This window comes from Doryrhamphus excisus, chromosome 22 (genome assembly GCF_030265055.1).
Source record: "Doryrhamphus excisus isolate RoL2022-K1 chromosome 22, RoL_Dexc_1.0, whole genome shotgun sequence".
Taxonomy (NCBI): Eukaryota; Metazoa; Chordata; class Actinopteri; order Syngnathiformes; family Syngnathidae; genus Doryrhamphus; species Doryrhamphus excisus.
In genome coordinates this window covers 4,043,094-4,070,862 of record NC_080487.1, presented here as the reverse complement: position 1 = coordinate 4,070,862, position 27,769 = coordinate 4,043,094, and the positions used below count along the sequence as shown (strand labels likewise).

Below are 27,769 nucleotides of genomic sequence, written 5' to 3'. Positions count from 1 at the left end.
ATTGTTTTATTGCCTTACTTGTACCGTTCATTCCAGGTCAACTGGTACCCTGCTACTAAGACAAACGAGTGTATTTGAACTAGATTTGTTCTCCTCGGCCACCGTAGAATTGTGCAGCATCTAAGATGGCGCTGCGCAGGGTGTACACAAGTGTCATACGAAATCGGTTTGATTTAGGGGTCAACAATACTCGGGTTTTTGCCACAACAGGTACATTAACGAAATTTTGTTCATTTTTGATTTGTCAATGTGCTTTTCGGAGCTTGAGTGCCGTTCCTATCGTGTTACAGTTTTCGCGTGGAATGGAGTCATGATCTGTCCTGTGTTTTAATTACATTTAGCTATAACCCCCGCGAATTATAAAAGTGTGTATTTGGTAGGTAGTTGATGACGCGAATATAGTATTCATTTAAATGAGGAATGAGCTTATAAATTAGTCTAGATTTGTGCTGCATTATGCTTTTGGTGTACAGTATATACAGTAAGTAATGACAATTTTTTATGAGTTAGTGCATCCCAGTGTGATATAGATTATCACTTGGAATTGCCTGGTAGATGTATATAGTATATCTATATTGATATAGTTCTATATGCTTTTTTTTCCACATAACATAGCATTCCTGTGTCGAAGGACTCCTCCTTTGGGACCCATTCCCAATGAAGACATTGATGTTAATAACATTGACACAGTGGAGAAATATCGCAGCTACAACCGTTACTTCAGACATGCCGAAGAGGCGAAGAGAGCACCGGTGTGGTGGAAGACCTTCCAAGGCTATGTGGAGAAGGCCGATCCTGAACATGGTAAAAAAAAAAAAAAAAGAATGGATGAAGCTGCTGTAGGCGTCTAAGACTGTCTGTGATTTAATACGTCTTTCTGTCTTCTGTAGGTGCTGAGCGAGTGGACATTGGACTACCTCATTATCGAGCCCCCAGAACTAAGGTGCTGAGGGAGAGGAGACAGGTGGTGAAGGAGAACAAGAAAAATGTGGCGCTGGAGAGGGCGTGTCGTTTGCGCACATGTACGTTGGCTAATAAATGTAACGAAAACTCTGATGTTCCACACAATTGGTGGAAAGGAAAATACTCTAAAGCGATGCTGTCACCATTTCAAAGAGCGAATATTTGTCAGTCGTTTTGTCCTGTCGTCCACATGTTTTTTTACCCTGCCTAAATTTCTCTGTTTGCCCCCAGTTAAGGTACCTGTGGATCAAGTGCAGGAAATGTGGGAGAATAGCAGAGGCTGCTTCCACGTCAAAAGACTGGCAGACCACTACGGGATCTTCAGAGATCTTTTTCCCATGGCGTATTTCCTGCCTCAAGTCTCACTGCGGATCTGCTATCGCCAGGAAAGCAGCAGCCAAGTGCATTATGGGAATCAGCTGACACCTACGGAAGTATGAAACAATGTTTTATTGCAACTCTTTCATTGTCTTAATACCTTTTTTTGACACTCAGGCAGCATCAACCCCTGAGGTCAGCTTTAAAGCAGACGAAGGCTCCCTTTGGACCCTCTTGCTCACCTCCCCAGGTAAGGATGCACTTAAAAATATATTAGTTTTTAAACTAGATTTCAATGTGGTTTAATTTTTTTGTTGGGTATGAAACACATTTTTCTTCTTATCAGATGAACATCTACTCGATAATGAAGCTGAATACCTGCACTGGCTCGTGTAAGTTAGTGTCATTTATATAATAACTGTAGTATAGCATCTATATGTATTATTTTCTCCATTATTCTATCATGGTATTTGAATAATACTGTAATAAACGGCAATTTCCCGCTGTGTTACACTTGGTAACATACACATGGTGGTATCAGATATAATAGTAAAGGTATTTACATTTACTTTGTGGCATTACCTGTTGAAGCACTTTGAAGGGAAATGTTATTTTTTTCAAGTCATAACATCATGAAAAAAAAGAACTTTTTTTTTGTACAATTATGTCGGTTAAAAAAGTTAATAGTATAGGAAGTCACAAAATTGCAAGCAAACAATGTATGAAGATGATTTAAAAAGAAAGTTGATGTATTCGGAAATTTAAAAAAAAGCAAAAATGTGGGGAAAAAAGACTGAAGTTTTAATTATATAATGATAATACTTGGTAGGCAACTCTAAATGCTGAAATATTAGTCTGTCTGTTATTAAATACATTTTAATTTGAGTTTTTCACATTAAGAAACAATAGGACACTCTCCTTGCAGATAGTGCCATCACCACTTTCACTATTGAAAACAATATAATTTACAATTTAAGCACAGAAAAAGCAGGGGTCTATTGCCTGTTCTACGGGTTTTTGACTGGACAGCAAATGATAAAAAACCACTCATGTTTCCACAGTGGGAACATACCAGGCGGAGCACTTGAAGCCGGAGAAGAACTGTGTCACTACCTGCCACCTTTTCCTGCAAAAGGAACAGGCTTCCACCGCTACATTTACGTCCTTTTCAAGCAGGAAGAAGCCATCCACTTCCAGGAAGATATGAGGCCGTCACCATGGTAAAACAAAAATCACACATGGGATTGTTTCCATCACAATGACAGGCCTGGCATGTTCCTCCTCTTTGAGATTGTAGGCGAAATGCTGCATATTGAACTTTTTAAAAATCCAATTAATCCAGAAATAATAGTGTATTAAAATTGTTAGTTATATAACACATCTTAGAGCGAGTTTAGTTTCTAAAAGGTGACAGTTAACAGAAGTACAAGGAGCGGTCATTCAATGCGGCTACCTTAAGCATGATCCTGCTACTGGAAGGCGCAACTTTTGTGTTGAATCTCATTAGATTGTGCAGACATACCTCATTTTTGGCGCATGTTCCTCTTCTCTTCTTTCTAGCCATTCGTTGGCCGATCGTACCTTTAAAACAGTGGATTTCTACAGAAAGCACCAGGACAGCATGACACCTGCAGGGCTGGCGTTCTTCCAATGCCAATGGGACCAATCTGTCACCAGCACCTTTCACAACACACTCAGTGAGTCGCACTAATGGCCACAACAACAAATCTTACAAGATTATGCTTTTGAAAAGCGTCTGGAGTTTATGGTTAATGTTTAAATTGCTGTCATATGTTCTCCTGCAGACATGAGGGAGCCGTTGTTTGAGTTCATCCGTCCTCCAGTTTACCATCCGCCACAAGTTAAATACCCACATGGACAACCCCTGCGCTACCTGGACAGATACAGAGATGGAAAGGAAGAACAAACCTATGGCATATACTGATGATCAGACACAAATGTTTCATAATATGTACAAATAAAAAAAATTGTCACACCAATGCAGTCTGTTTTTTTCTGTAATACATCCTGGATTTGTTGCCAGCCAATGGCATGCATTTTAGTATGTGGAATCAAATTATGGAACGGATTGAGGAAGGAACTTAAACAATGAACAAGGATGAGTGAATTTCACAAACAATACAAACAGTTGATGTTTGCAAAATACAAGAAATAAGAGTCTTGAACGGGTCATGTTACAGTATGTTTATCTCTTATTATTTATCAGCATTTTGATATTTATGATCATTATTTTGAAAAAAAATCACCATTAAACACTATATGGTTACACTACCTTGCACTTCATTATGTATTAAAAATTGTAACTTAATGCATGTTCAAATCAAAATGACCATTAAAGAAGCACCAGGAGGCGGAGCTAATATATTTCATCCTGCCACTTCTCCATGTCTATTACTGATAATTCATTCACGCCATAACTTTGACCTGTTTGCACTTTTCGTTCACTTCCTGTGTGAAAAAATGAAAAAGTGAAATACCAATAAGCAGGTAGGAATTTTAAAAATGAACAAAGGCCCTTGAAATTTCTCCTGCTTCTCTAACTGGAGAGTGCCTAATTAGAGCTAATTAGCAGCAGCTGTGTCAACTGCTACAAGAACCTCACATGGTGCTGCTGTGTTTGTGACTCTGGTGGAAGCAATGGAGATGGCGTGGCTTCTACTTGTCCTGGTGCACACGATCTTGGTTGGCAAAGGTAATCATAAACTTTGTATTAACCCCATTTGTGTTTAAAATGCTAACGTGTTGTTTTGTCTGCAGGCCTGTGTTGGACAGCAGATAGCAAGTCAAACAGTGGACTTCAGAAAGGAGGCAAGTTGGGTGAGATATAATATTGTATTGATGAAAGACTGTGTACTTGAAGGGGTTAAAAGATGTCTCTTTTTTTTGCTACAGTTGTGTCCCCCAATGACTCGATTAAAAGGGCTTTTGAATTTCTCCAGTCTATGGAGTCCATGTTGGACAAGCATGTTAAAGAAGGTGAGAATTTGGGCAGAAGGGAGAACTTGCCAAATGTTTAGTTTTCACAAATGTTTATTTCAATTGTAGTACAAGTGGAAACCAAAGAAGTGGAAACTGGTGCATTGCTTGGCTTGGGAAGTGTTTTCCAAGTGAAGAAACTGAAAGGACTCAACACGATGACTCAGTCATTTGAGCACATCTCCAAGGTCCACAATGACACGGACCACAGTGAGAACTCTGACCAACACAACACGAGCCACTATAATGACATGGCCCACAGCCTGACCCTAGACTACCTAAATTACAACTCCAGTTATGACTATGACATGGCCTCCAGTGTGACCTCTGACCACCATGACAACTCGAGTCACCATGATGACATGGGCCACAGCCTGACCCTAGACTACCTAAATTACAACTCTAGTGATGACGACAACATGGCCCCCAGTGTGACTTTTGATGACCACCACGACAACTCGAGCCACCATATGGGCCACAGTGAGACCTTTGATGACCACCACCACAACTCGAGCCACCATGATGACATGGACCACAGCCTGACCCTAGACTACCTAAATTACAACTCTAGTGATGCTGATGATGACATGGCCCCCAGTGAAACCTTTGATGACCACCACGACAACTCGAGCCACCATATGGGCCACAGTGTGCCCTTTGATGACCACCACCACAACTCGAGCCACCATGATGACATGGACCATAGCCTGACCCTAGACTACCTAAATTACAACTCTAGTGATGACGACAACATGGCCCCCAGTGTGACTTTTGATGACCACCACGACAACTCAAGCCACCATATGGGCCACAGTGTGACCTTTGATGACGACCACCACCACAACTCGAGCCACCATGATGACATGGACCACAGCCTGACCCTAGACTACCTAAATTACAACTCTAGTGATGCTGATGATGACATGGCACCCAGTGAGACCTTTGATGACCACCACGACAACTCAAGCCACCATATGGGCCACAGTGAGACCTTTGATGACCACCACCACAACAACTCGGGCCACCATGATGACTTGGACCACAGCGAGACCTTTGATGACCACCACAACAACTCGAGCCACCATATGGGCCACAGTGAGACCTTTGATGACCACCACCACAACTCGAGTCACCATGCTATGGGCCACAGTGAGACCTTTGATGACCGCCACAACTCGAGTCACCATGATGACATGGACCACAGCCTGACCCTAGACTACCTAAATTACAACTCAAGTGATGCTGATGATGACATGGCCCCCAGTGAAACCTTTGATGACCACCACGACAACTCAAGCCACCATATGGGCCACAGTGAGACCTTTGATGACCACCACCACAACAACTCGAGCCACCATGATGACATGGACCACAGCCTGACCCTAGACTACCTAAATTACAACTCTAGTGATGCTGATGATGACATGGCCCCCAGTGAGACCTTTGATGACCACCACGACAACTCGAGCCACCATATGGGCCACAGTGAGACCTTTGATGACCACCACAACTCGAGCCACCATGATGACGTGGACCACAGCCTGACCCTAGACTACCTAAATTACAACTCTAGTCGTGATGATGATGACATGGCCCCCAGTGTGACTTTTGATGACCACCACGACAACTCGAGCCACCATATGGCCCCCAGTGTGACTTTTGATGACCACCACCACAACTCGAGTCACCATGCTATGGGCCACAGTGAGACCTTTGATGACCACCACGACAACTCAAGCCACCATGATGATCTGGGCCACAGTGTGACAGACTACCACAATGGCTATGTGGACCACAGGGTGGCCTTTGATGACCACCACGACAACACAAGCCACCATGATGACCTGGACCAAAGCCTGACCCTAGACTACCTAAATTACAACTCTAGTCATGATGATGATGACGACGACATGGCCCCCAGTGTGACCTTTGACCACCATGACAACTCAAGCCACCATGATATGGGCCACAGTGTGACCTTTGATGACCACCATGACAACTCGAGCCACCACGATGACATGGGCCACAGCCTGACCCTAGACTACCTAAATTACAACTCTAGTCATGATGACTACGTGGACCACAGTGAGACCTTGGACTACATGGCGGACTTGGAAAAGGACCACAAGGTGACCTCCAGTTACAATGTATCAAGCAATCAGAGCAGCAGTGTGGTGGAGGATCACAGTGACTCTAAGGGCCAAGTTCACCAGGACAACGCAACTGTTTAAGGTATGCCGTGTCCAATGATTGCTGCAAGATAACAAAGCATGACAGATTTCAACAAACTAATTATAAATAAAAATTTTACACCAAGTTTATGCATTGTTTTTTTATTTGAAACTCAAGTGCAATGTGCTTTAGTATAAAATATGTATATTGAAGCTGTTTAATTGCTGCTTCATTATTTAGTCTGGGTGGTTAAAGTTTCAAGTAATGTGGTCCAAAAACTTAATAGCCACATTTCCTGCGGTCTCTTAACCTTTTAAAATTCACCCATTTTGGTGAATCAATATTTCTACAGAGGATATTTGGCTCCTACATGTGCTTTGTAGAAATGTCATTCAAGGATTTCATCTCCTGATTTTGTATAGTTACCCCTTACAGGAAAAGTCCAGATTTTTTTTTTTTTTTTTTATGGTGGGTTTTCTAGGAATGTGAACTCAAATCCACCCATTTAAAGATTACGAATAAAAGTACTTGATTCCCTACCAACCAACAAAAATTCTGAACCCCACAGGCGGGTTACCTGCCCATCAAGCACACCAGTAATCCTGTCCTTTTTAGGTACTCATAATCTCCATGTAGACCTTCAAACTTCACCATCGGCAAAACCAAATGGCTGCCAAAGGACCTTGGGGACAAGAATGCACATGCAGAAGACAAATCAAATTATGACTTGGTCATAAAACTTCCGGACTGTTCTTATTGTAAGGGGATCATGCATTTTCCCCACTGTTGCATCTTTCAGTATTTTTAACGGCACAGACTAATCCAATGAAAAGGTTTTATTCATTATATTGCACCTCAACATCAAACTAGTATAGAAAGACCAGTCATTTTTATTTGAAATACATCAGAACAAATTTATACATTTACGACGTATTGACATACTTTTCCATGCCTCATGGGTCAAGTAACCACTCCCTGCCCTGTCAAATCAGTTTTACCAAGCAATCGCTCCACGATGATCACGTCCACGCCACCTGCAACATTTCTTCCACGGTCAGCAGTTTTTCTCTGGGTTTTCCTGTGGACTCACCCCTCCTCGTTTCCACACGGTCAATTTTCTCCCAGTCTGAGAAGGTCACAGGCTTGACTTCTGTGGAGATGATAAACCGGAATTCTCTGCTTGTCCAAACATCCTTGTGAGCAATACACTGTCATTTGAGAATATATGCAAATATCATAGTAGGATCTTGCTAAACCAACGTGTGATTTTAACAGCGACAATTAAGTAATTGGTGTCAGGTATAATTTTGTAGACTGTCTACAAATATTGGGGACCCCCAAAATGCTTATAAACCGTATATGCCTCTCACAGACAAACACATTTTAAATATCAAGAACCGATTACAGGTACACAGTGAAGAAATCTGCCAATGTACTATAGTGCGATACCTCTCTTTTCAAGCAGAGATCTGATACTTTGTGCACCAGACTTGGCAGTAGAGACATCCAGTTTTCCAGAGTCCATGTCTTCCATCAAGGATCGTGCAGTGTCAAAACTATTATTCATAGTGGTGGCTATCACGCCAGTTGGGCCTGTTTTAAGCCAGCCACTGCAGTAAAGACCTAGAAGCAAGGAACAATTTGATGCGTGTTTACTTATCTTCTTGATTTTAGCTCACTTGGTGCTTTGTTTTTTTTCTGGGTACCTGCAGCTTGTTGAACACGGCCCATTTGGTTTGGGACTATAGCTCTGTGAGAGTCAAACGGCACTGATGGGTCTATGAGGAGGCTCTTGTAGCCAATGCTGCTGATGACTAGTCCACAGGTCACGTCCTCCACCTCGTTAGTGAGCACTGCTCGCGCTGCCTCACCGGAACCCTGATGTTAAAACTCGTTCAATTAGCAATCTTCAGCACAAGAACAAGAATACAAAATCCAGTTTACCTCCAGTTTGTTGACTGCCAGGCGGATGGCAGCCGCCGTGGTGCCATCAGGACTTGGAAGGACCTGAACTGGGCTCCGGAAGAATCTAAGTCCCCAACTGCGTGTAGACATGTTTCTTCTTTCCTGCTCCTTTTCTGCTGGAAGCTGGAGGGCTACCTTTAACATCAACTCTGTCAGACGCTTTCTTGGTCTTGGTAAATCTGAAACCGCCAAAGTGTAAGATGTTGCGTCTTTTTTTGTTGTTTTATTTCTTTCTATAATGTATTTTTGCTTTTTCTTTAACCTTTTTGTTATGGTACAAGTTATCATAATGAACCATGAACTACATGCAACATCAATCCGCCCTGCTGTTTTTTCTCAAGCAAGGACATGGCAAGCGATGACAAATGAGGGCAGATGACCTGACCGTGGGACAAACTGCCCCCAAAAACAACAAAACACGACAAGAGAATATGTGGAAAACGTGGAGGTGCAAGTTTTAACCTGGAATTGTGTTACTGCAAATCCTCAGCAAAGTACATCTCTGTAAAGGCACATTTCTCGATCTATAATATTATATACTGGAGTGCAGTGGAGTAGTGGTTTGAAGATGTGCCTCAGAGTCAGAAGACCCTGGTTGGCATCTAGAAAGTGCTAACCTAGAAGATATTTAGATGAACTCTCACCTTGAACAGCCTCAAGTACACCATCAAAATCTGCTGGCAGCATCTCAGGTCTGGTCCCAGGTAGGTTGACCATTTCTCGAAGCTCCTGTAATGAAAAAAACTAATACAGTTAATAACAGCTATTTATGATGTCTAAATGTACAATGTGTGCTTAGCAGTCAGATAACAATCCATGTATGATGACTATTAACCCTCGCATATGCTAACATGACCTCTCATTAAGTTCTTCATTTCATTTTTATCCTGATCGTCCTGACTGAAGAGTCACAGGGGTATGCTGGAGCCTATCCCAGCTGATTTTGGGGCGAGACTGGTGGACTGGTTGCGAGCCAATGGCAGGGTACATATAGACAAACCATTCACATATTCATACCTATGGACAATACAAAAACAACTTTTTATATTGTTACATTGTTTGCAAAATCAAGGAATATGTTATTGGATACAGAAGGTTTTTTTTCCCCCACACCTTGATTGTGCATGCGACCTGCATGGGTCCTCTTCGGCCGACAATTAGCACCCTGCGAACCTTGCTTTCCATCAGAGCTTCAAGGGCTGGCTGGGTGATGTCAGTCTTCTGCAGACCAACGGAATAATGTTCTCATTTATGGCAACAATACAAACATAACATGACATGACTATTACACATAATTAATGATACAGCAGTAGACATGATGAACTTCATTTGTGTATGTTGATATTTGAAAGTGTTTAAACATTTTATTTTGACATTATTGTCACCATTAAAGAAGCAGAACACACACCCATACTGTCTTTGCTTACCTTTAAAATGTCTGTGGGTGACAGTAATATTCTTGCGACGTCCAGAGCCACATTGCCTTGACCCAGGACAACTGCTGTTTCGCAACTCAGGTCTGGACTCAGCTGAATGGAAAAGATGATCAACAAGCTAAATCTAAAAAAAAAAAATACAAAAAATCAGCTTCAGGAAGAGATATACCTCTCGACAGCTCGGCAGTCCATTGTACCAGCCCACAAAGTCTTTTGCAGAATACACACCGGCCAAGTCTTCTCCGGGTATCCCCATACTCCTATTTGCCTCCGCACCATAACTCTACCACAACACATGTTAAAATAAATAACAATCACACACACACAAAATCTTTAACAGAAGCATCTTACCAATATAACGGCATGATAGGCTTGCTGCAGCTCTTGAACGCTCACATCCTTGCCAATGTTCACGTTACCGTAGAAACTACAGCGAGCATGTTTGGCTGTCTGCGTGAAAGTGTTGATGACGTTCTGAGGAAGTAATGTCGGTGATTATTCTCCAAGGAAAATACATTGGATTGCTTCTAGCTTCTTTCATGCTCACAATGGATCAAAGTGGCCCTCACATCCTTCAAGTTATCTTTATGCGGCCCCTCAGTAGAAAAAGTTTGGACACCCCTGCTTTAGGCCTTACCTTCACTTCAGGATGATCAGGAGCAACCCCAAACCTGACTAGGCCAAAGGGGACAGGAAGTCGCTCATAAATGTCCACCTCCAGGTCTTGACGGGCCTGAGAGGATGATGTAAACATACAAAAAAAGTCTAATTTTGTAATAAAAAAAAGACTTTTTCACCTATATCATAAAGCTAATATGCAGTTTTCTCAACAACATCTTATCATTTGTTGTGTCTACATGTGTCGGTTTACAAAATATCATTTTTCCACGATGTGTGGCACAAAAAAAGAATAGAACGTCTGGACACCTCTACTTTATTAGCACATAATTATCAATGAGATACTGACTTAGGGTGAATGAGGTGGGTTTTCTGCCCCCAAAATACGGCCTATTTTTGGGAACGTTAGTTGAATTAGAGGAGATCTATGAATATGCAATTGGAGGGATCCACTGTAAACCTAAAAATCATGAATATGTCTATATTCATACCTTAATCAGGTGCTGTGCTGTGTAGAAACCTGCTGGCCCGCTCCCAACAATACACACCTTTGGTCTGCAAGAAGAATAAGCTGCGTCTCCAAACGCAGCTGAAGACTCTGTTAAAGTTTATTGTTGAAGTAAATGCTACGTTTGTTTTTTAAATGCATAATCAAGAAATATCTGACACAAATATGCTGCACAACGTAAATGAGAGTGGCTCAATACAGTGGTTCTCAACATTTATAGCTGGAAAAAAGGTGTAAGCACAATCAGTACCTGATTTATTACAGTCCAAAAAAATGCTCATCTGGGATGTTCTTGTTGAAAATCCAAAATGATTAACTTAATCAGTGACGTATTTAAAATCTCAAGCTTACTTGCTTATTATAGTCGGTGCGGTATTTGAGAAATCAACAATGGATGAAGAGAATTTGTGAAATGTTAGGTGGTTCGCTAAGCTCTGTCAACATGCAAACATACTTTTCACATATAAATCAACATTAAACTCAAAGCGACTCACCATATCGACTAATCCAGCGACTTCTTCTCCAAGTCCATAATGTGGCTCTGTTAAAAAGTCTTTTATAGCCGGCCATTTGTATTTCTTTAGCGAAAACAGTGGGTTTTAAAACAAGAAATGTTGAAATTGTTCCTGTTTGGTAGGCAGTCCACTCCGCTTTGAGGTTTGGTCAGGCAGCAAAGGCTGAAAACAAAGACAAGCAAAGGTAAAAAAAAAAAAGGGTTTTGGTCAGCATACAGCGGTGCTACCTTTTAATTCTACACATATTAACTTCTTAACATGATGAACACAGCATCACCAAACAATTATCTTTGACAGTCACGGTGTGCACCATCCAATGTCGTCCGGGAGAAACCTGAAATAAAGGATGACTGTTCCGCCTTGAATATTTCAATTCATGAATACAAATACACGAATACAACATTTTGAATGTATTATTTTTTATTGACTCTTGACTCTTAATGACTCGAGACTTGACTCAGACTTTAATCTGATGACTTGTAAATATTTGACATTTTCAGTGAAATGTTTTGAGTAAAATGTATGTCCCAGCAAGACAACATATTTCCAGTCAGGTTTAATAAACAGTAAATGTGTGGATTACATTTCCGTGTGCTGACTAAATCCTGAATGCTCTGTCAGAACTTTTTTCTTGTCACACTGGTCTTCCTTTATTTGGAAAATAAAGCTATGGAAAATGCATACATAATAGATGGTTGCATTGTTAAAATGGCATTTTACTACAGTGCTTATGTGCTACAGACTTACATACATATACATACATACACTTTATCAATCGCCTTCTTACATGGGTAGGATGTGGTATAGTACAAGCACATAATAGGCCAGCAAAGCACATTTGTTGTGAAAAGGAAACAAAAGACACATTTGTTATGAAAAGGAAACCAAAGACCAGAAGTTGACACCTTTGCAATTTGCAGGCTGAGCTTTTTTTTGCAAGACAAAAAAAAAACATGTTGCAAAAATATCTTTGCACTATATGTATCTTATGTCCACTGGACTTTCTAAGTAGGAATGATGGCACGCATGTTGTAATCTGTATGTTCTGGTTGGAACTGATGGTCTGGCAGTTTGGAAGTGCTTTTTAAACTGTGGGAACACAAAGAAAAAACAACACAACAACATCGAAAACAGTGTAATAATAAGTGGGACCTTACTCTGTATCTGCGTCTGAAAATGATTCCTACTGCTGCCATAGTGACCGTTAATACTGTCACATTCACAGCAATCATGATGAGATCCAAAATATTACTGCATTGTTTCACTTCTGTGAGGGGAAAAGATGTGTACTATTTGTTATGAAGTCTGACAAAGTGGGAAGAGCTATTCTTTGAACAGCAACACTTTCACTTTCACCTCTGACAATGATGACGGTGTCATTGCTGAGTAGGGTTTGCTCATTCTGAGCGTCTAATTTGAAGAAGATCCATTGACAGGTATACAGGTCAGCGTCTTCCATCTGCAGCAGAGACAGCTTGATAGTGAAGCCACGGCCCTGGTCGGGGTGGTTGAAAGAAGTTATGTGAATTCGGCCCTGAAATTCTGTAGCTGTTGTGCTCTTGATAAGCCGGCCTTTATTCAAGGACAAGTACAGCACATCCCTTCGGCCTTGGAAATGCCTGCGGAGGTAGACCCCTACTGGATCAGGCAAGACGGTGGAGCAGGTTATCTCAGAGGAGGAGTTGATGCTTACAACAGACGCTTGTGAAGGATTCTGAGAAACTGTGAGGAAGAGATACATTTATTTCATTGATGTGCAGTCAGGTCATGTCTCGGTGTGACAATGACCCCGAGGCTGCAACCAAATAGACAAAATAATGGTTCAGTCCGGGGTGTCCAAAGTGTGGCTCCAGTACCATTTCCGGAAAAAATACAGTAATCCCTTATTTATCATGGTTAACTGCTTCCAGACCCAAGGAAGATTCCTTACTCATAAATGGAACATTGTTGGTGTTAGAGTATAATAAAACCTGTTTATTCATTAATTGATTCATTTTCTACCGCTTTTCCTCACGAGGGTGCTGGAGCCTATCCCAGCTGTCTTTGGGCGAGAGGCGAGCCAATCACAGCCAATAACAGGGCACATATAGACAAACAACCATTCACACTCACATTCATACCTATGGACAATTTGGAGTCGCCAATTAACCTAGCATGTTTTTGGAATGTGGGAGGAAACCGGAGTACCCGGAGAAAACCCACGCATGCATGGGGAGAACATGCAAACTCGGCACACAGATGGCCGAAGGTGGAATTGAACCCAAGTGTCCTAGCAGAAACCTTCTAAATACATTTTTAAACATTAGAGATCTCTAGACATTGAATAACACCCCTATAGTCACCTTTAATCACGTATTACCCAGTATAGAAGACATTCATTCATTCATTTTCTACCGCTTTTCCTCACGAGGGTCGTGGGGGGTGCTGGAGCCTATCCCAGCTGTCTTTGGGCGAGAGGCGGGGTACACCCTGGACTGGTGGCCAGCCAATCACAGGGCACATATAGACAAACAACCATTCACACTCACATTCAGAAAACCCACGCATGCACGGGGAGAACATGCAAACTCCGCACAGAGATGGCCGAAGGTGGAATTGAACCCAAATCTCCTAGATGTGACGTCTGCAAGCTAACCACTCGACTGCCGTTTACAACCTTCTAAATACATTTTTAAACATTAGAGATCTCTAGACATTGAATAACACCCCTATAGTCACCTTTAATCACGTATTACCCAGTATAGAAGACATACTATGAGTAAATACGCAATTAAGACTGATGAACATGTGTGGCTAAAAAGGTTTTCTCTTGGAGAGCTAAAAAAAAAAAAAGTAGCGGTTTTAATGGCAAGACTCTAAACAACAGAAAAAAATGACTCGTTGAAGAAATCCTAAATATTTTAGCGCCAATAATATTTGATATTCCTCACCTGGCCAGGTGTTCACTACAGCTGGAATGCAGAGTAGTCCGAGCACCCAGCTCCACCAGCTGACTTTCATCTTTCCCAGCCTTGTTGAACACAGCAGCTGACGGACTAAACATCTTGACTTTTTTTACACAGAAGTGATGTGGTTTGGAAAAGGAAGTAAGATGGTTGATTGTTTATGCAGGTGCAAGCCCGCTTTCACCATCGAGTGTACAGCGCAAACTTGGTCATACCACAGACAAGTTTGTAGGTAAAATAAGCTTTTAGAAATTGTTTGGGTGGGTATCTTTTAGCTAGAAGTGGCAAAAGACTTGAATGTCAAAAAAATTAAAACAAGTCACTCCATTTAAAAGATTTAACTGAACAAGACGTGGAGTATGACAAGACACGTTTAAGCACATATTTAAAAGCAAAGCTTCATGTATCAACATTTCAGCATTTCCTCTTTGCTTTGTGCCTTTTTGCTACATTTTCCCCAAAACTTTAATGTTTAGTTTTACAGTGTATCACTCACCAATGAAAAACAAACTGCTGCACTTTGGACACCCCTGCTCTAAACAAATAAAACCAACAATTTTCAGCTGTCAGACTTTTTTTTTTTAGTGGTCAGCATGTATCAATTTTATAAAAGACAGAACACCAGCAACATAAATAAATTAAAACAAAAAATTTGCCATTGTTTGTTGTGCTGTAACCTCCCCTAGACGACTTTAGGTGCATAAAAACAACCAAAGGTGCGTATAGATACTCAAAGCCAGACACTGGGACAACTATGAAGGTACCACTTTTCCTCCCTGCTACCACAGCTTGTACCATTTCAAAGAAATACTAATCATGCTTCAAACTCATATTTTTCATTGACCGACGAGACATCAGGTAGATTACTGTTGCATAATTCTAACACTTATTCTGTACATTTAACTTTGGACTGGTTTAGATTAAAAAAATATGTTCCTTATGTACATTTGGATGAGTTTTTCCTTAGTTGGCTTATTGTTGGGCATGTCAACAAGAAATCACATCACATTTGTCTGCACTAAAGTATTCTTTGTTTTGACTCTACAGCGCCCTCCAGTGGAGGTCTGCATCTACTCCGTCCAGCTGTGATTGGTTTAAACATGCTGGCTTGTCCTGAACCCCAGGCTCACACTGAATCCGTTGTGGATCCGTTGTGGATCTGTTGTAGGCTCACACTAGCTCTTGTAGTGCAGCTCCGGCGGACGTACGGCCAAAAGGAAATAATCCGTTTGGGGTCAACCTTTTTTTTTTTTCAGACGCCAGAATACTCATGTCGTATCACTAGAAGAAATGTGATAATCGTTACAGTGACAATTTGGACGATATGTATCAACATTGTACCATCAAAGAACAAACAACAATATGAAGAAATTAAACGCTATTTAATTTTATTGGAAGTACTTACTCATTTTATGATGTCAAAAGGCGTGGCTGTGCAGGCAAATGGTTTACAAAAACGTCCTGTATACAAGGCTACTTATCACGTGAACATCTACTCTCGCGAGACCAGACCTGCAACGGATTCAGTGTGCGCCTGGGGTAACTTAGCCCAATGATAGTTTGTCAGATGGTGGACCCTCATTAATCATTCCAGCTCTCATCATCTTTATCCTCACCACTGCATATACGGGGCCTGCGAGGGCATCTGTCTCTGACTTTTATACTGGGTGTGAAGTAGCTTGCCAGCCTGCTGTGAGTCCTGGCCCTGAAGCCAGTCTTGATAAAGGGTCTGCAGGGTGGGGTTGACCTCCGGGAGACTGACTGACAAGCTGCTGTAAGCCTCTTCCATCTGCTGGACCAGGTTTTTATCCACCCGGCCCGCCGTGTCGCTCTCTGCTTGACCACGGCCGCTCAAGCACCCTGTGAGATCACAGAGAAGCATGTTGGAATGAAAATGGTGAGGAATAAGAATGAAGTCACAGTTGCAGTGTTATACCTCCCGGGCAGGACAACACTTCCACCAGCTGGTAAGGGACCCGTCCTTTCCTCATGCGATGAACCAGGGTCTGGATGTTCCTGAAACCATAGACGGCAGCAAACTGCAGCAGCGTTTCTCCATCTCGCTCCAGCGACACCTCCTGGAAATCGCGGTTCCTACAAAATTCAAGTGTTTCAATGATAACAATTCTCCTCCATGCAAACCCACTGGTGTCATTTTGTCTCACCTAAGGGTCTTATATGTGATCTTGTGGACATCCAGACCAAATAGTTCTTTGGCGGCATGCTTGAACACATGTTCCAGAAAACCCTCAGAACCGTGTCCTTCATGTCGAACCAGCGCCACGTCGCCACCTTCACCTAGCCTGCAATGGTTAATTCAATACCGTATTTTTCTATTGTATTGTAAAGGATGAATGAAGTATGAATTGCCACCATGACTCAAGTTTTGCAAAACATTAACTGTTCTTTCATAAAATGAGGCTGGTCAAAAACTCACACATGGTCCAATGGAACAGAGTCCAGCTCCTCCACAGAGACCTTCTTCTGTTGCATAAGGTAGTAAATCTCCCCTGGAACATGACACAGTATGTGAATAACGTATTGCTAACGCCAGTAGCAACTGACTGAAACATGTACACATAACATACACAGAACACTCCTGATCAAAATTGGAAGACAAGCTGAGAAATTGCAAAAATTTGCATTTTCTACTCTTGGATCTTAACGAGGTTGTTAGCAAAGCTTCAAAAAAAAAAATGGAAGTCAGACTAAACATTTTTTTGAGGAAACACTTTGAAACACTAAGAAGGCCCTCGTCTGTGTGGTGATGACTGCCTTTGTCAACAGGACAACGCTGGTGTTCACAATGGCCGCCTGACACAGGACCATTCCAGAGGAGTAAGCTCACTCTTTTGGACCATCCTGTGTGTTCCCCAATTAAGAACATTTAGAAAGCAAGGGAAGTTTACAACATTGGAAATCAGTTCCAGACAGTGGCGGCTCTCTGTGAAGCCATCTTCCATCCCTGGAACAACATTCCCACTTTTTCCCACCGCCAACAACTACAGTGACTTCAACTGGTCTTGATCAGGAGTGTAAATATGTATGATCAATTCAACATGGACATGTTTATGACAAATCAAAGTAGGTCAGAATAGTATTTTTCATCTCTAATATACTGTAAGTACTGAACCTGAGGTCAGGACACAGTCCACATCTCTGCTCTCCAGCAGACTGCTGTAAAACTCTTCTCTGACAGCCTCCAGTTTTTTGTCAAAGCAGGGAGCCACCACCATATGGTACACTTTGTCAACATTTATCTTCTGTTGGAAGAGAAGATAGTGGGGGGTTATGATGACGTCCAAATGTTAATACTGTAACAATTGATGCTTGTTTTGTGTGCTTAATCTGAGTGCAGACTTTTTTTCTCTCAATATTTTGACTTGATTACCATGTTTTTCTTTATATGAACGTTACTAAAATATAATTATTTGTCCTCATAAAATTTGTAATGTTATTCTCATAGTTGTTTTTTTAAAGAGTGGGCCAATAAAAAACATAAAAATACAAAAAATACACCAGCCGACTGCAAATGACCAAACTCCTGTGTTTGCTCATCACATCCTTCGATTGCTGATATGCTCACTGACCTGCTGTTTAGAGAAGTAGTCTTTGACTAGACAGCCCATAATCTGCTGCGGAGACCTTGCTGTGCAGATGTGGGGGGTGACCAAACTTCCAAGGACGCGCTCTGAATAGCGGATCCAGCCTGTTCAAGCAAACATACACTTTGGTTTTCTAACACTTTCCACATTTCAGCCTCAGGTCTGTTATGTTATGTTATTTGCAGTACTTGTTCAGTTAATAGTACGGACATCTCTGCACTACACCTTGCCAACTTCCTGCCTTTACCTGTCTGTAGGTGAACAATGCCACATCTAGTTGAGCTATTCTCACAAAAGGAGGGTCAGAATAGCTGTCAGAATGCTCCACAGCAAGTTGTCACTGCCACTGTCCCTATCATTCAAACAGGGAGTGGTGGAAAATGGGTGCTCTATCTCTCCACACCAGCTCCGCACTGTTATCTGCACTTCTCCAAATGCTGCAGACGCATAAGAACTCCCAGCAAGGTGTGCAATCAATGACTGCAGCTACGAGGGTGCAAGGTAGGGCGGTTAGCTAAAAACAGGGTTGGTGGAGGTGAGACAGAATATGAGGAGAGTTGTACCTGGACAGGAGGAGGTGAACATGGGCAAAGCGTGGGAGTCATGGTGCCTCCTGCGGTACCTTTGAATAAACTCCTTTTGACTCTCAATGATGCTGAAACCTGCTGCCAGAGTGGTATCAAACACAAACTGCACCCCTGCACAGAAAACCCAGACAGATCATATACGATGATATACAGTTCATGATTACACGCCTTATTTACCTTCCTCTAAGGTCAAATGTAATGCATTTTACCTTCTTATAAGGTAAAATGAAGTGAACTATTCAATATAATTCTTATGTAATTGATCAGTCAGGCCTGTGTAGGAATTTCAAAGCCATGATGTGACAGCAAAAGCCATATTTAAACAATATTTGAATACGTTGAATAAAAAACAAGGTAAAGAACATGGTTCGTCAGTGTTTCTAGCTAAATAAAGCACACAAAAAAGTAAAAGTACTCAGCGGCTTACCAAGGCTCTTGAGAAAACCACAAAGTTTATTGGCAGCCTCAGCGATGTCCAGGTCAAACTTTACGGCAAAAAAAGGCAGCGATTGTGGACACACCGACGCCACCAGGACCTTGTGCTTGGCCACGTCACACTTCTGATGTGGACAGAGGGACATTTCTCAAAAATGCTCCCAAGACCAGCCGTTAAATGTAGTTTACCTTATTGAGAGCAAAAACACGCTCCACTTCCTCCAAGTTCTGCTGAGAGATCTTCAGGCTCTCCTCTTCAGACATACAGCCGTCACAGGATAGACACGCACTGAGGAGCAACTGGGATCCTTCACGCTCCTGATGGAGTTTCAAGATTTGGAGTTTAACGTTTTTTCAGATGACTCAGAAATAAGGCTTTACCTGTCCATTGACGAGATCACTCTCCTGATGTGCGCTGATATCATCATTGCTCTGTTTTTTGTTGCACTGTTGAGGAAGTCGTTGATAAATTGGACAAATCATAACTGCTAAATTGTATGAGTATTTATCTCTGGGATAAATATCTAGAAAAAAATACCTGCTTGGTGCAGTTCTCACACTTTTCCTTGCGCTTCCCGATGCTGACCTCAGACATTTTCTTAAGCTGTTATCTGTGAAGAGAAGATGATAAATACTTCTACCTTCGAAGAACTTAATCATTTCCTTTGACTGTGCCGAAGTTTCAGCCTGCTTATCATCAGCAATGCACAATTATCCTGACACCACTGGTTATTATTTATACGCACATTATTGACAAACCCCATAACAGAATTCTATGGCCAAACAAGGAAAAAAAGTTGTTTTAAATTAATCACCTTGTACTTCGGTACATGACAAAAAAAACAAATGAAAAAAAAATTAAATGAGATTAGGAAAGCAGGAAGTGAACAAATGTAACAGTTACTGATTGTAAAAGTAGGATTTAATAAGCTTTGCTTCTTCCTACTCCTTTTGGACATGTGGAACTGTGAACTAATTATGTGATGCATTCAATTGTAATCTGATGCATGTTCAAATGAAATAAAACCATTACCATAAATTCTTAACTCATTAAATCACAGCCGTTTTTCAAAAAACGGATCTTTCAAAGCACACAGAATATTGTCTTCTACGGAACCTAACAAATAAAGATTAGACTCCTGTCTATCATCAGAAAAATAGTTTCTACCTTTCTCCGTTCATTAGCAAGCAGTAGTAGAACATTAGAACATAAGTTTCAGGAAAATATTTGTTCACGACTAAAAAATGGGTGGAAAAAAACACTTTTTAAAGATCAATATAACCATTTGCAAATATAAAACCATGACCTATTTACATGTTTCACAAGTGGAACTGAACTGTGTTAACATTTCCCTACAAAAGGTAATTTTTCCCCAGTGGTGCAATGTGATATAGTGCAATGGAGCAAAATAATGAAACAAAAAGAAAAACTACCGTTGCCATTCGTATTTCGTCCCAAATTCCCATATGTGTTCAACAACAACAACAACCAAAACCCACAGTCATTTGTGAAAATAAACAGAAGTTAAAAATATCGATCTCGCCGCGCAAGTATCGATCAGCACCTTTAAAATAAACACTGTGGGAATCGCAGCACTGACGCTTCATTTCTGTTTTTTTTCCTGCGAGGTATTTTTTTTTCGGAAACTCACCAGTCAGCAAAGTATAAAGGGACAAAAGAGATGAACATCAGCACCACTGGAGGAGCTCCACTGCCAAAACAGCCCAGAAGAAAAGGTGAAACCACAAGCACTCAGCACACCTCAAGTGTAAAAGAAAGGTCGGTGCATTCGTTGTCAATGGGACTGGTATCGTTAGACATTAATGTTATTTAATGACACACAAACGGGTGATTTTAAAGGAATCGGCGTTTCTCAAACCGGGCCCAGTCATGTCTATGTACGTCCGACTCCATTGTTGCAACCGAGAACGATACAAAGCAGCGCATGCGCACAGAGCGTTGCCTGCCCCGGAAGTATCAATAAAAATATTTATAAATGTCTTATATTGAACATAGAACATATAATATATTATTTATTATTAATATATTATTACTATAATATTAAAACTGTGGTATTTTATTTAATTTGTAACAAAACGATTTCATTTATTATCGAATTGATACAACAACATTACTATGGTATTATAAAATGTAACTGTATGGCAAATATATTATAATAACTAATAATATAGTAACAATATATTATTTTTAAATAACACACACCTTTGTGTGTTTATTTTACTTAACTTTTATTTTGAATCCAACCGGAAATGAATCCATCCAATCAGACAACACGCATCCAGGAAGGAAGTATCACCAGAAGACGTTTACACGAGTAGAACTTCCTCATATATTACAGTACATAAAGTGTACCGTCTCTTTTGTTGGAATTGTTTACCGAAAAACTAAACGTATATCACCTCATTTAAGGTAAGGGATTTTTTGTTATTCGTGGCAAGGGGGGGGGGCAGCTTTTATACACCACAATATTGATTATTTTCAGCCCTTGAAATAGTTACATTGTACAGTGAGTAGGGCCACGTTTGCTGTGGCGATGCAAATTAAACACGGGAATCAGAATGAAAACATGAAGGAAATATGAAGGATTGGGTTTAGGTACAATAAAGTAATGGTAATGTCATATCTTCCACACGTGGAACTCTATGGATTTGGAATGGAATATTTGGAGTTAACAGAGAGATCCCTATCACACTTATTATATGCATTTTAAACATTGCTTCTTGTCAAAGCGTTGTTCTGCTGGAAAATGTCAATTGCCTGGTGAGACACCAGCACTTTCTATTTAAGTTACCATCAAAAAAACTATATAAAGTAGAGCAAAGAATGCCAAACAGCAAATAGGCTACTAGTACTACTGTATGAGGGTGAGTCTAGAGTTTGGTAGTTTGGTATACACATGTTTTTGTTTTAGATGGGATACATGCTAGTAGAGGAAAAAAGCACAACTATTCTGCACCTGAAGAGAACCCCTGGCATCCGTTCCTGGTCTCTCTTTGTTGGTAAATGTGCATTTTTAAAAAATTATTAATACAGTTGAATTAAGTGAGAATATAAAACGACAACTTGTCTTCCCTCCTTGTGTCCAGGTATGGCATCAATTGGGTTGGCGGCTGCATACTACAGCTCTGGTACACAAACACATATATGTATTATATGTATATATTAATATATTTCATTGCTTGACACATATATTTCATGACTGCCCCTATTTGTCATGTTTTCTACACAGATAGCATCTTGTGGAAGCTTTTCTACGTGACGGGCTGTCTGTTTGTAGCAATGCAGAACATGGAAGAATGGGAAGAGGCAGTGTTTGACAAAACTACAAATGTTATTGAACTCAAAACCATTAGCTTGTACACTTTAGTTTTGACATTGTGGAAAAAGGGACAAGAGAAAGGTAAGTTGTGACTGAGAGAGGGGTTATCTACAGTGGAATCCGCTTATGACGCCAACCAAGAGGCGTTGAGATAAGCGGGTTCCACTATTGGGAAGTACAGTAATACACATTTAAAGTCTTTTTCGGTTTTCTCCCCTTTTAAGTTGTGTTGGACTTGAGGCATCTCCATGATGTCTGCATTCAAGAAGAAAGGGTCCGTTATTTGGGGAAAGGCTACCTCTTGATGTTACGTCTGGCTACAGGCTTTTCCTACCCGTTGACTCAGAGTGCCACGCTTGGGGGGCGCAGGTAGCTCTCAACTACTAACAGCCTACAAGATACAGTGGAACCTCTACAGATAGAATTTAGCTCATGAAGTTGTACAATTTGGGAAATTACATAATTTTTGTGTCAAAATACAAAACTAAATGCAACATACAGTGACAGAACATTGGAGTCCCACCAATAGTCTTAGCTCCAGCACTCTGGAATAGATGGACTTTTCCAGGGAGGCTGAGGGGTGTGATACCCGTCTTAAAAGGGAGACTCTTCTCGACTTCCACACGGTGTCGAAAGGAAAGAACGTATCAACAAGCCACAACAGCCAAATTGGAGCTTGATATGTGATAAATCCAATTGTGCTTATAGAGGTTCCACTGTATATATATATTTTTTTCTGATTATACATTGACATAAAAGATTGACCATGACTGCTTTTTTTCTTTCCTCCATTACTTGTCAGTGATGTGGAAGCCCTAGAGACACTGCTGAAGAGCTTTTTGGGTCTGGAGGAGCGAGGGCAGCAGGATAAAATGGCAGAGTACACAGAGGAGGAAGTGGACTCCTCGGGTAACAGCAGCGATTCAGAGGATGAAAAAGAAAAACGTTGACACAGGTTCATATGTAAATAAACTTGTAAGTTTGACTGGATGGATTTTGGGATGCTGCCACTGCCAAGACATAACATGTGATGCCTTTATTGCTTGGTATGCTTACCTACAGACTTGAATTACATGCATGCATATATTCTTACATTCAAATTTATATGTAAAGTATTATTTGGCAAGACATTCTAGATTACTGTGCCTTTCTACTGAACCCTGATCGGTATTTATTGTGTGTCAACGGACCAAACAGTTTCCTGGACCACCCAGTTTTTGGTTGTTTTTACACACTAAGCTAATTACAAGCCAGTCGGGTAAATGATGTGTGAATTTCCTCTGCCTGTTACGTCTCTGTGTGTTAACCAAAGACATACCCTACTCAAAAAGTCAGGGTTATTTTGTGTGAATTTTCAGGATGAAGCTAAAATGCACTATGTAACGTTTACAGCTGAATTTAATTTGAATGCACATGAACTGTGCAACTTTCTATTTCAGAAGGAGCTGAATGGCAAAATTTGCAGCAAGTTTGTGAACAAGTTGTGCAGCAAGCACTGAAACATTGACATTTTCTCCTGCTCCTGCTAGGTCAGATGCTTATTCATGTAGACGTTCGCTTCTTTCTCATCATCAACTCTATGACGATGATGTGTGGTGTCCTTATACCAGCCAAACATTGACATTCGCATCCACCTGTTGCTGTTTTATAGAAACATCTTCTGCACCGTGTTATCAGCTGCACTAGCATAATACCTGCATGTAACGTAAAGCCCAGTCACAATTACATACTATGTTTGATATGTGATCCTTTTCATCAATTTGTTTATTCTAAGCTTCCGCTTTCCCTTTCAGCTCATCAATTTCTTTATAAAGTGACACCTTTTCATTCTTCAAATTCAGTCATCTCGAGGTCACTACACGAGATAATTAAAAAATGAAAAGTGTTCTGAATCAGGCCTGTATATACTGTAAGTACATAGAGAAATAAATGAATTCCAATTGAAAATCATTCTATATTTATTGGGTTTAATTTTGTCAAGGAACCATAATGTTATGTACTCCCCAATCCTTTAGTCTTTACATTAGCACTAAAAAGGAAGATGATTCTATGGAACTATCTTCACTGTGCACTCTGAGATTTCATCAATAATGCTCTGCAGGGGGGCCATCACCGGGCTAACATGCTCCTCTATCCACTCTTGTGCTGTTGAATCTGGGTAAAAATGACTCATCTGCTCTCTTACCGCAGCCACCTTCTGTTGCAGCATAGCCAAATACCTTAGGAGAGATACATAATCATATTATCGATACACATGCGGGGCACAACCGATGCTGTCCAGATTGGAAAATGACAAGTTCTCACCCTGATGCTTGACTGTGAATCTGCACGGCGATAAGAGGATTCAGCATCCTTCTTGCTCTGTGGTAGGGACTAAACCATCCACGTACATACCTAGGTCACATACAGACTATATTCATTCAATTACAGTGGAAAATCTCAGACTTCAGCTGTCGACCATATTTTTTATGATGGAAAAGAGCAAAAGTGGAATTTACTGCAGCATCTGAGTTAATACAACTAGTTAGATTTGGGGTGTCTAAAGTGCAGCCCAGGGCCCATTTCTGGCCCTGCAGCTTGTGTTGGCACACAAAAATGGGAAATATTAAGCAACAGACAACTTTCTGGTATTGTTAAACTAATAATTAGAGAAAGTTTTGCTTTTAAATGTCGATGCAATACTTGGTGTGATTGTCACAAAAACGTTTGTTGGCTGCCTATTTGTAGGTGTCACCATTTTGTAATTGTGATAAAGGAAATAAAAAAATAAGCTGTTGAATGAATAACAAAATGAAATACAAAATAAAGGTTTGAATTAATAATGAGCAGATAACAAGGTAAGTATTATATCACCAATCATGACTCACATATTTTTTTCAAAATACATGATGTCCTCTGTGGTAAGGAGTGCATCCAGTTCCACAATCGACTCTGCCAGTGTCCTTCCCGGGAACAGGATGGCATCACCAGAAGCGCTAAACACCAACAAGACAAAAAGCTCTTAAAGTGAAAAATCAACATGTACTTCATATTTTTAAATAACCCAAAAGTGAAGACCTCACCTTCCCATGAACTCTGCCTCCACAGAGGAGACACCCAACATTTTCGTCACTTTGCTTTGAACCTCAGGACTCAATTGGCCGTGGAGAAGTGTTTGGAGACAAGTTGCCAGTGAAGGAAGAGCCACTGGCATGAGCTCACAAAGCACAGACAGGTGGTCATACCTGATGATGGGAAAGCACAAATGCACTTCATGAGGGTTTGTCCATATGTAGATAAGGTTAGAAAAACACAGTATTACCTTTGCCAGCCTGTTATGGCAATGCCCTTCAGATTTAAACCTGTGGGGAGAGACGCTGCCACCTTCAACCATTGCAAATGGTTCTCGACATGTCTGTGTGTGCTGGGAACACTGGTGTAAACACAGGTGGAGCCTTTAAAGGAGCTTGCTGCCCAGATATCTTGCATACCGGCACTGTAGTACTTCTCCAGCAACAACACTGCAAAGAAAGACAATAAAGTATATCTGAATCAAAACTATGTAGGAGACTGAGAACAATCACATCATTGTAATATTCCACAGGCCGTATTGTTGAATGAAAATGACATTGTAGTTTGTACCTGTTTTGTCCACATCCAGATTAGGTGTGTAATCCCACAGCATTGGTTGGACGAGTCCTGCAATACCACTAGCTGTCATAAAAACAAAGAAATGCAGACATGTACATGATTAGGCTATTTTAGACTGATCCAAGTGTTGAACTACAGTTTGAGTGAGTCAAGGTCAGCCAGAGTTAAAACAACAATTCATAACCAGGGGTGTCATGCATTCCCATAATGCATTGCGTCTGAGAAAGGCATTTAATTGGAGGACAAGCGTCATAGAAAAGGGATGGATGGTGGTGCAATGCTTTATCCACCACAAGATCTCAGAATCCAGAAGGAGGCTGACATCATTGCAGCACCCTCGCAAGCACCAATGAATGCATTGCTCAGACGTAACGCATATGGAAAAACTCTTAAAATACATAAATGTATTTTAGCACTAGTTATTGTAAAAATTATAGCTAAATAAAATGTGAACACAAAAGTACGGAGATTACATTTTCTGTCAAGAAATACTAACTAACCTTTCAATGTGTCCTGGCTCATCCCTCTCATCATATCATCCCACATGATGATCGTGATGTCAGGCCACGCCGCTTTGATGTACCTTGCCACCGATACGACATGGGTCAAGAAAAGTTGCTCCACTGTGCGTCCAGGTGAAGCCAACCATAATTTTGACATGTCACCCTCACCCAACCTGTAAACCTAAAGGTAAATGAAAGGGCTTAGGAGAATGCAAATACCAGAATGATAAAAATGCAACAAGTAGTACACGTTACCTCATCTGCGCCTATGTGCAGTGTCTTTAGACCTGGATGGTGCTCCACCACCTGCCTCAACATCTCCATTACAAGCTTTAACCCATCTTCTCTGAGAGGATTGAGTGTGCCCACACAGGTTGACACTTCTCTCAAGTTACACATGGCTTGGTGCTTGAGCACAAACTACAAGACAGAGAAATGTGTACAATGGGAGTGCGTGGATCAATACAAATATCCATAGTATCAATACAAAGGGTAGTTGAGTTTATGTTTTGTACACAGAGAAATCACAAGACATCAGCCTACCTCCATATGGCCAAAGGTCTGCACAAGTGGTACAATCTCCATTCCCTTAGATTTTGCAACTGTCTGCAAGGACAATATCTCATCTTGGCTAAAAACACAGCATCGCATAAACAGCAAAATTAACTAGAATTCTCCCAAGCACAACAATATGGTCAATATCTAGTTGTTGTACCTGTATGCAGGTTGTGCTGTGGCCTGCAGCAGCTTCAGCTCTCCCTCATAAGGAAACATGTCCTCATATTCCACAAGGAGGCCATCAGCACCCAGCTGAGAGAAGCACTCTATCAGCTGGAGCAGCAAAATCGAGAAAGCGTTTACACATACATGTTTAAAGCGTCACTATGACAGAGCGGCTTAATTTTACCTGGTGTAGGTATTCAATTTTCGGAGGGGCACCTTTTAAATCCAGATGTACCAGTTTCTTCCCTGTGGGCCACGGTGGATTCCTCATCCTGCCTTTTGTAGCAGTGTACAGTAGGTCTCAATAAATAAAGCAACAAGATGTGTGTGCTTCTTTTTATGAATGGTAGCTAAACCTTAAGAGGAAAAAGAAATACCCGAGCACACAACGTAGACATTTTGGTACTTACTTACTTCAAATATCGTATAAATAGGAGTACAGAACTATAAACCGTAACAAAGTGGACTTTGATTCTCTATCTCGTAGCATATCCGCAAACAATGTGGT

General features: G+C 41.0%; 6 protein-coding genes across 44 annotated transcripts; 3 read left to right on the top strand and 3 right to left on the bottom strand.

The window, feature by feature from the left end:
• The first annotated feature begins 63 nt into the window (after positions 1-63).
• mrpl38 (mitochondrial ribosomal protein L38) lies at positions 64-3,281 on the top strand. The gene is made up of 9 exons (XM_058062107.1): positions 64-210; positions 616-804; positions 891-1,022; positions 1,195-1,397; positions 1,459-1,531; positions 1,628-1,673; positions 2,343-2,501; positions 2,842-2,978; positions 3,087-3,281. The coding sequence occupies exons 1-9, from the start codon at positions 126-128 to the stop codon at positions 3,224-3,226; spliced, it is 1,164 nt and encodes a 387-aa protein (XP_057918090.1). The 5' UTR covers positions 64-125; the 3' UTR covers positions 3,227-3,281.
• fdxr (ferredoxin reductase) lies at positions 525-11,811 on the bottom strand. 5 transcript variants are annotated; one of them, XM_058062099.1, is made up of 15 exons: positions 11,720-11,811; positions 11,472-11,654; positions 10,961-11,067; positions 10,489-10,584; positions 10,203-10,325; positions 10,021-10,134; positions 9,843-9,944; positions 9,529-9,636; positions 9,060-9,144; positions 8,395-8,594; positions 8,157-8,328; positions 7,900-8,073; positions 7,028-7,600; positions 2,354-3,175; positions 525-1,389 (listed from the first exon to the last, which is right to left on the bottom strand). In XM_058062099.1, exons 2-13 carry the CDS (start codon positions 11,545-11,547, stop codon positions 7,470-7,472), a joined length of 1,488 nt encoding a protein of 495 aa, XP_057918082.1. In that variant the 5' UTR covers positions 11,548-11,654; positions 11,720-11,811; the 3' UTR covers positions 525-1,389; positions 2,354-3,175; positions 7,028-7,469. The 5 variants fall into 5 exon arrangements, with proteins under 5 accessions (XP_057918082.1, XP_057918079.1, XP_057918080.1 ...); XM_058062097.1 differs by having other exon boundaries at positions 527-1,389; positions 7,028-7,132; positions 7,449-7,600; positions 11,472-11,805; XM_058062098.1 differs by having other exon boundaries at positions 527-1,389; positions 7,045-7,132; positions 7,449-7,600; positions 11,472-11,805.
• LOC131109758 (histidine-rich glycoprotein-like) lies at positions 3,879-6,595 on the top strand. 32 transcript variants are annotated; one of them, XM_058062083.1, is made up of 10 exons: positions 3,887-3,994; positions 4,060-4,119; positions 4,195-4,278; positions 4,348-4,967; positions 5,031-5,269; positions 5,330-5,402; positions 5,451-5,599; positions 5,720-5,770; positions 5,885-5,989; positions 6,206-6,595. In XM_058062083.1, the coding sequence occupies exons 1-10, from the start codon at positions 3,940-3,942 to the stop codon at positions 6,507-6,509; spliced, it is 1,740 nt and encodes a 579-aa protein (XP_057918066.1). In that variant the 5' UTR covers positions 3,887-3,939; the 3' UTR covers positions 6,510-6,595. The 32 variants fall into 32 exon arrangements, with proteins under 32 accessions (XP_057918044.1, XP_057918066.1, XP_057918055.1 ...); XM_058062072.1 differs by having other exon boundaries at positions 5,720-5,989; XM_058062070.1 differs by having other exon boundaries at positions 4,348-4,634; positions 4,749-4,967; positions 5,031-5,434; positions 5,549-5,989.
• A 236-nt stretch (positions 11,812-12,047) lies between the features above and the next one.
• narf (nuclear prelamin A recognition factor) lies at positions 12,048-20,990 on the bottom strand. Of its 2 annotated transcripts, XR_009120785.1 has the most exons (15): positions 20,717-20,990; positions 19,603-19,675; positions 19,446-19,511; positions 19,254-19,382; positions 19,057-19,189; positions 18,606-18,740; positions 18,028-18,146; positions 17,571-17,700; positions 16,875-16,947; positions 16,603-16,740; positions 16,374-16,531; positions 14,423-16,297; positions 12,849-13,214; positions 12,650-12,759; positions 12,048-12,581 (listed from the first exon to the last, which is right to left on the bottom strand). XR_009120785.1 is itself a non-coding variant. In XM_058062123.1 (12 exons), exons 2-12 carry the CDS (start codon positions 19,657-19,659, stop codon positions 16,050-16,052), a joined length of 1,386 nt encoding a protein of 461 aa, XP_057918106.1. In that variant the 5' UTR covers positions 19,660-19,675; positions 20,717-20,990; the 3' UTR covers positions 13,289-16,049. The 2 variants fall into 2 exon arrangements, 1 of the variants encoding a protein (XP_057918106.1); XM_058062123.1 differs by lacking the exons at positions 12,048-12,581; positions 12,650-12,759; positions 12,849-13,214 and having other exon boundaries at positions 13,289-16,297.
• LOC131109777 (cytochrome b-245 chaperone 1 homolog) lies at positions 20,736-23,390 on the top strand. 2 transcript variants are annotated; one of them, XM_058062125.1, is made up of 6 exons: positions 20,736-20,801; positions 21,998-22,085; positions 22,173-22,214; positions 22,316-22,486; positions 22,630-22,774; positions 23,208-23,390. In XM_058062125.1, the coding sequence occupies exons 2-6, from the start codon at positions 21,998-22,000 to the stop codon at positions 23,353-23,355; spliced, it is 594 nt and encodes a 197-aa protein (XP_057918108.1). In that variant the 5' UTR covers positions 20,736-20,801; the 3' UTR covers positions 23,356-23,390. The 2 variants fall into 2 exon arrangements, with proteins under 2 accessions (XP_057918108.1, XP_057918107.1); XM_058062124.1 differs by lacking the exon at positions 20,736-20,801 and adding an exon at positions 21,334-21,495.
• Positions 22,186-27,769, bottom strand: hexd (hexosaminidase d). Of its 2 annotated transcripts, XM_058062122.1 has the most exons (12): positions 27,676-27,769; positions 27,446-27,537; positions 27,254-27,369; positions 27,082-27,169; positions 26,794-26,958; positions 26,536-26,719; positions 26,027-26,098; positions 25,707-25,905; positions 25,468-25,629; positions 25,273-25,380; positions 24,710-24,799; positions 22,186-24,624 (listed from the first exon to the last, which is right to left on the bottom strand). In XM_058062122.1, the coding sequence occupies exons 2-12, from the start codon at positions 27,530-27,532 to the stop codon at positions 24,453-24,455; spliced, it is 1,443 nt and encodes a 480-aa protein (XP_057918105.1). In that variant the 5' UTR covers positions 27,533-27,537; positions 27,676-27,769; the 3' UTR covers positions 22,186-24,452. The 2 variants fall into 2 exon arrangements, with proteins under 2 accessions (XP_057918105.1, XP_057918104.1); XM_058062121.1 differs by having other exon boundaries at positions 22,188-24,624; positions 27,446-27,765.

What these genes read in the sequence shown, in the direction of transcription:
- fdxr (XM_058062099.1), bottom strand. Translation starts at nt 11,547, where the DNA reads ATGGCCGGCTATAAAAGACTTTTTAACAGAGCCACATTATGGACTTGG. An exon ending in GACTGCCGAGCTGTCGAGAG is followed by an intron (nt 9,945 to 10,020) that starts GTATATCTCTTC and finishes TTTTCCATTCAG; the next exon opens with CTGAGTCCAGACCTGAGTTG. An exon ending in CACCCACAGACATTTTAAAG is followed by an intron (nt 9,637 to 9,842) that starts GTAAGCAAAGAC and finishes GTTGGTCTGCAG; the next exon opens with AAGACTGACATCACCCAGCC.
- LOC131109758 (XM_058062060.1), top strand. Translation starts at nt 3,940, where the DNA reads ATGGAGATGGCGTGGCTTCTACTTGTCCTGGTGCACACGATCTTGGTT. An exon ending in TCAGAAAGGAGGCAAGTTGG is followed by an intron (nt 4,120 to 4,194) that starts GTGAGATATAAT and finishes TTTTTGCTACAG; the next exon opens with TTGTGTCCCCCAATGACTCG. An exon ending in GGACAAGCATGTTAAAGAAG is followed by an intron (nt 4,279 to 4,347) that starts GTGAGAATTTGG and finishes TTTCAATTGTAG; the next exon opens with TACAAGTGGAAACCAAAGAA.
- narf (XM_058062123.1), bottom strand. Translation starts at nt 19,659, where the DNA reads ATGTCTGAGGTCAGCATCGGGAAGCGCAAGGAAAAGTGTGAGAACTGC. An exon ending in TGGTTTTCTCAAGAGCCTTG is followed by an intron (nt 18,741 to 19,056) that starts GTAAGCCGCTGA and finishes TTTTCTGTGCAG; the next exon opens with GGGTGCAGTTTGTGTTTGAT. An exon ending in ATCACATATAAGACCCTTAG is followed by an intron (nt 16,532 to 16,602) that starts GTGAGACAAAAT and finishes TGAATTTTGTAG; the next exon opens with GAACCGCGATTTCCAGGAGG.
- hexd (XM_058062122.1), bottom strand. Translation starts at nt 27,532, where the DNA reads ATGAGGAATCCACCGTGGCCCACAGGGAAGAAACTGGTACATCTGGAT. An exon ending in TGCACATAGGCGCAGATGAG is followed by an intron (nt 26,720 to 26,793) that starts GTAACGTGTACT and finishes ATTTACCTTTAG; the next exon opens with GTTTACAGGTTGGGTGAGGG. An exon ending in ATTCACAGTCAAGCATCAGG is followed by an intron (nt 24,625 to 24,709) that starts GTGAGAACTTGT and finishes ATCTCTCCTAAG; the next exon opens with GTATTTGGCTATGCTGCAAC.
- LOC131109777 (XM_058062125.1), top strand. Translation starts at nt 21,998, where the DNA reads ATGGGATACATGCTAGTAGAGGAAAAAAGCACAACTATTCTGCACCTG. An exon ending in TTCCTGGTCTCTCTTTGTTG is followed by an intron (nt 22,086 to 22,172) that starts GTAAATGTGCAT and finishes CCTTGTGTCCAG; the next exon opens with GTATGGCATCAATTGGGTTG. An exon ending in GAAAAAGGGACAAGAGAAAG is followed by an intron (nt 22,487 to 22,629) that starts GTAAGTTGTGAC and finishes TCCCCTTTTAAG; the next exon opens with TTGTGTTGGACTTGAGGCAT.
- mrpl38 (XM_058062107.1), top strand. Translation starts at nt 126, where the DNA reads ATGGCGCTGCGCAGGGTGTACACAAGTGTCATACGAAATCGGTTTGAT. An exon ending in GAAGGCCGATCCTGAACATG is followed by an intron (nt 805 to 890) that starts GTAAAAAAAAAA and finishes TGTCTTCTGTAG; the next exon opens with GTGCTGAGCGAGTGGACATT. An exon ending in ATCAGCTGACACCTACGGAA is followed by an intron (nt 1,398 to 1,458) that starts GTATGAAACAAT and finishes TTTGACACTCAG; the next exon opens with GCAGCATCAACCCCTGAGGT.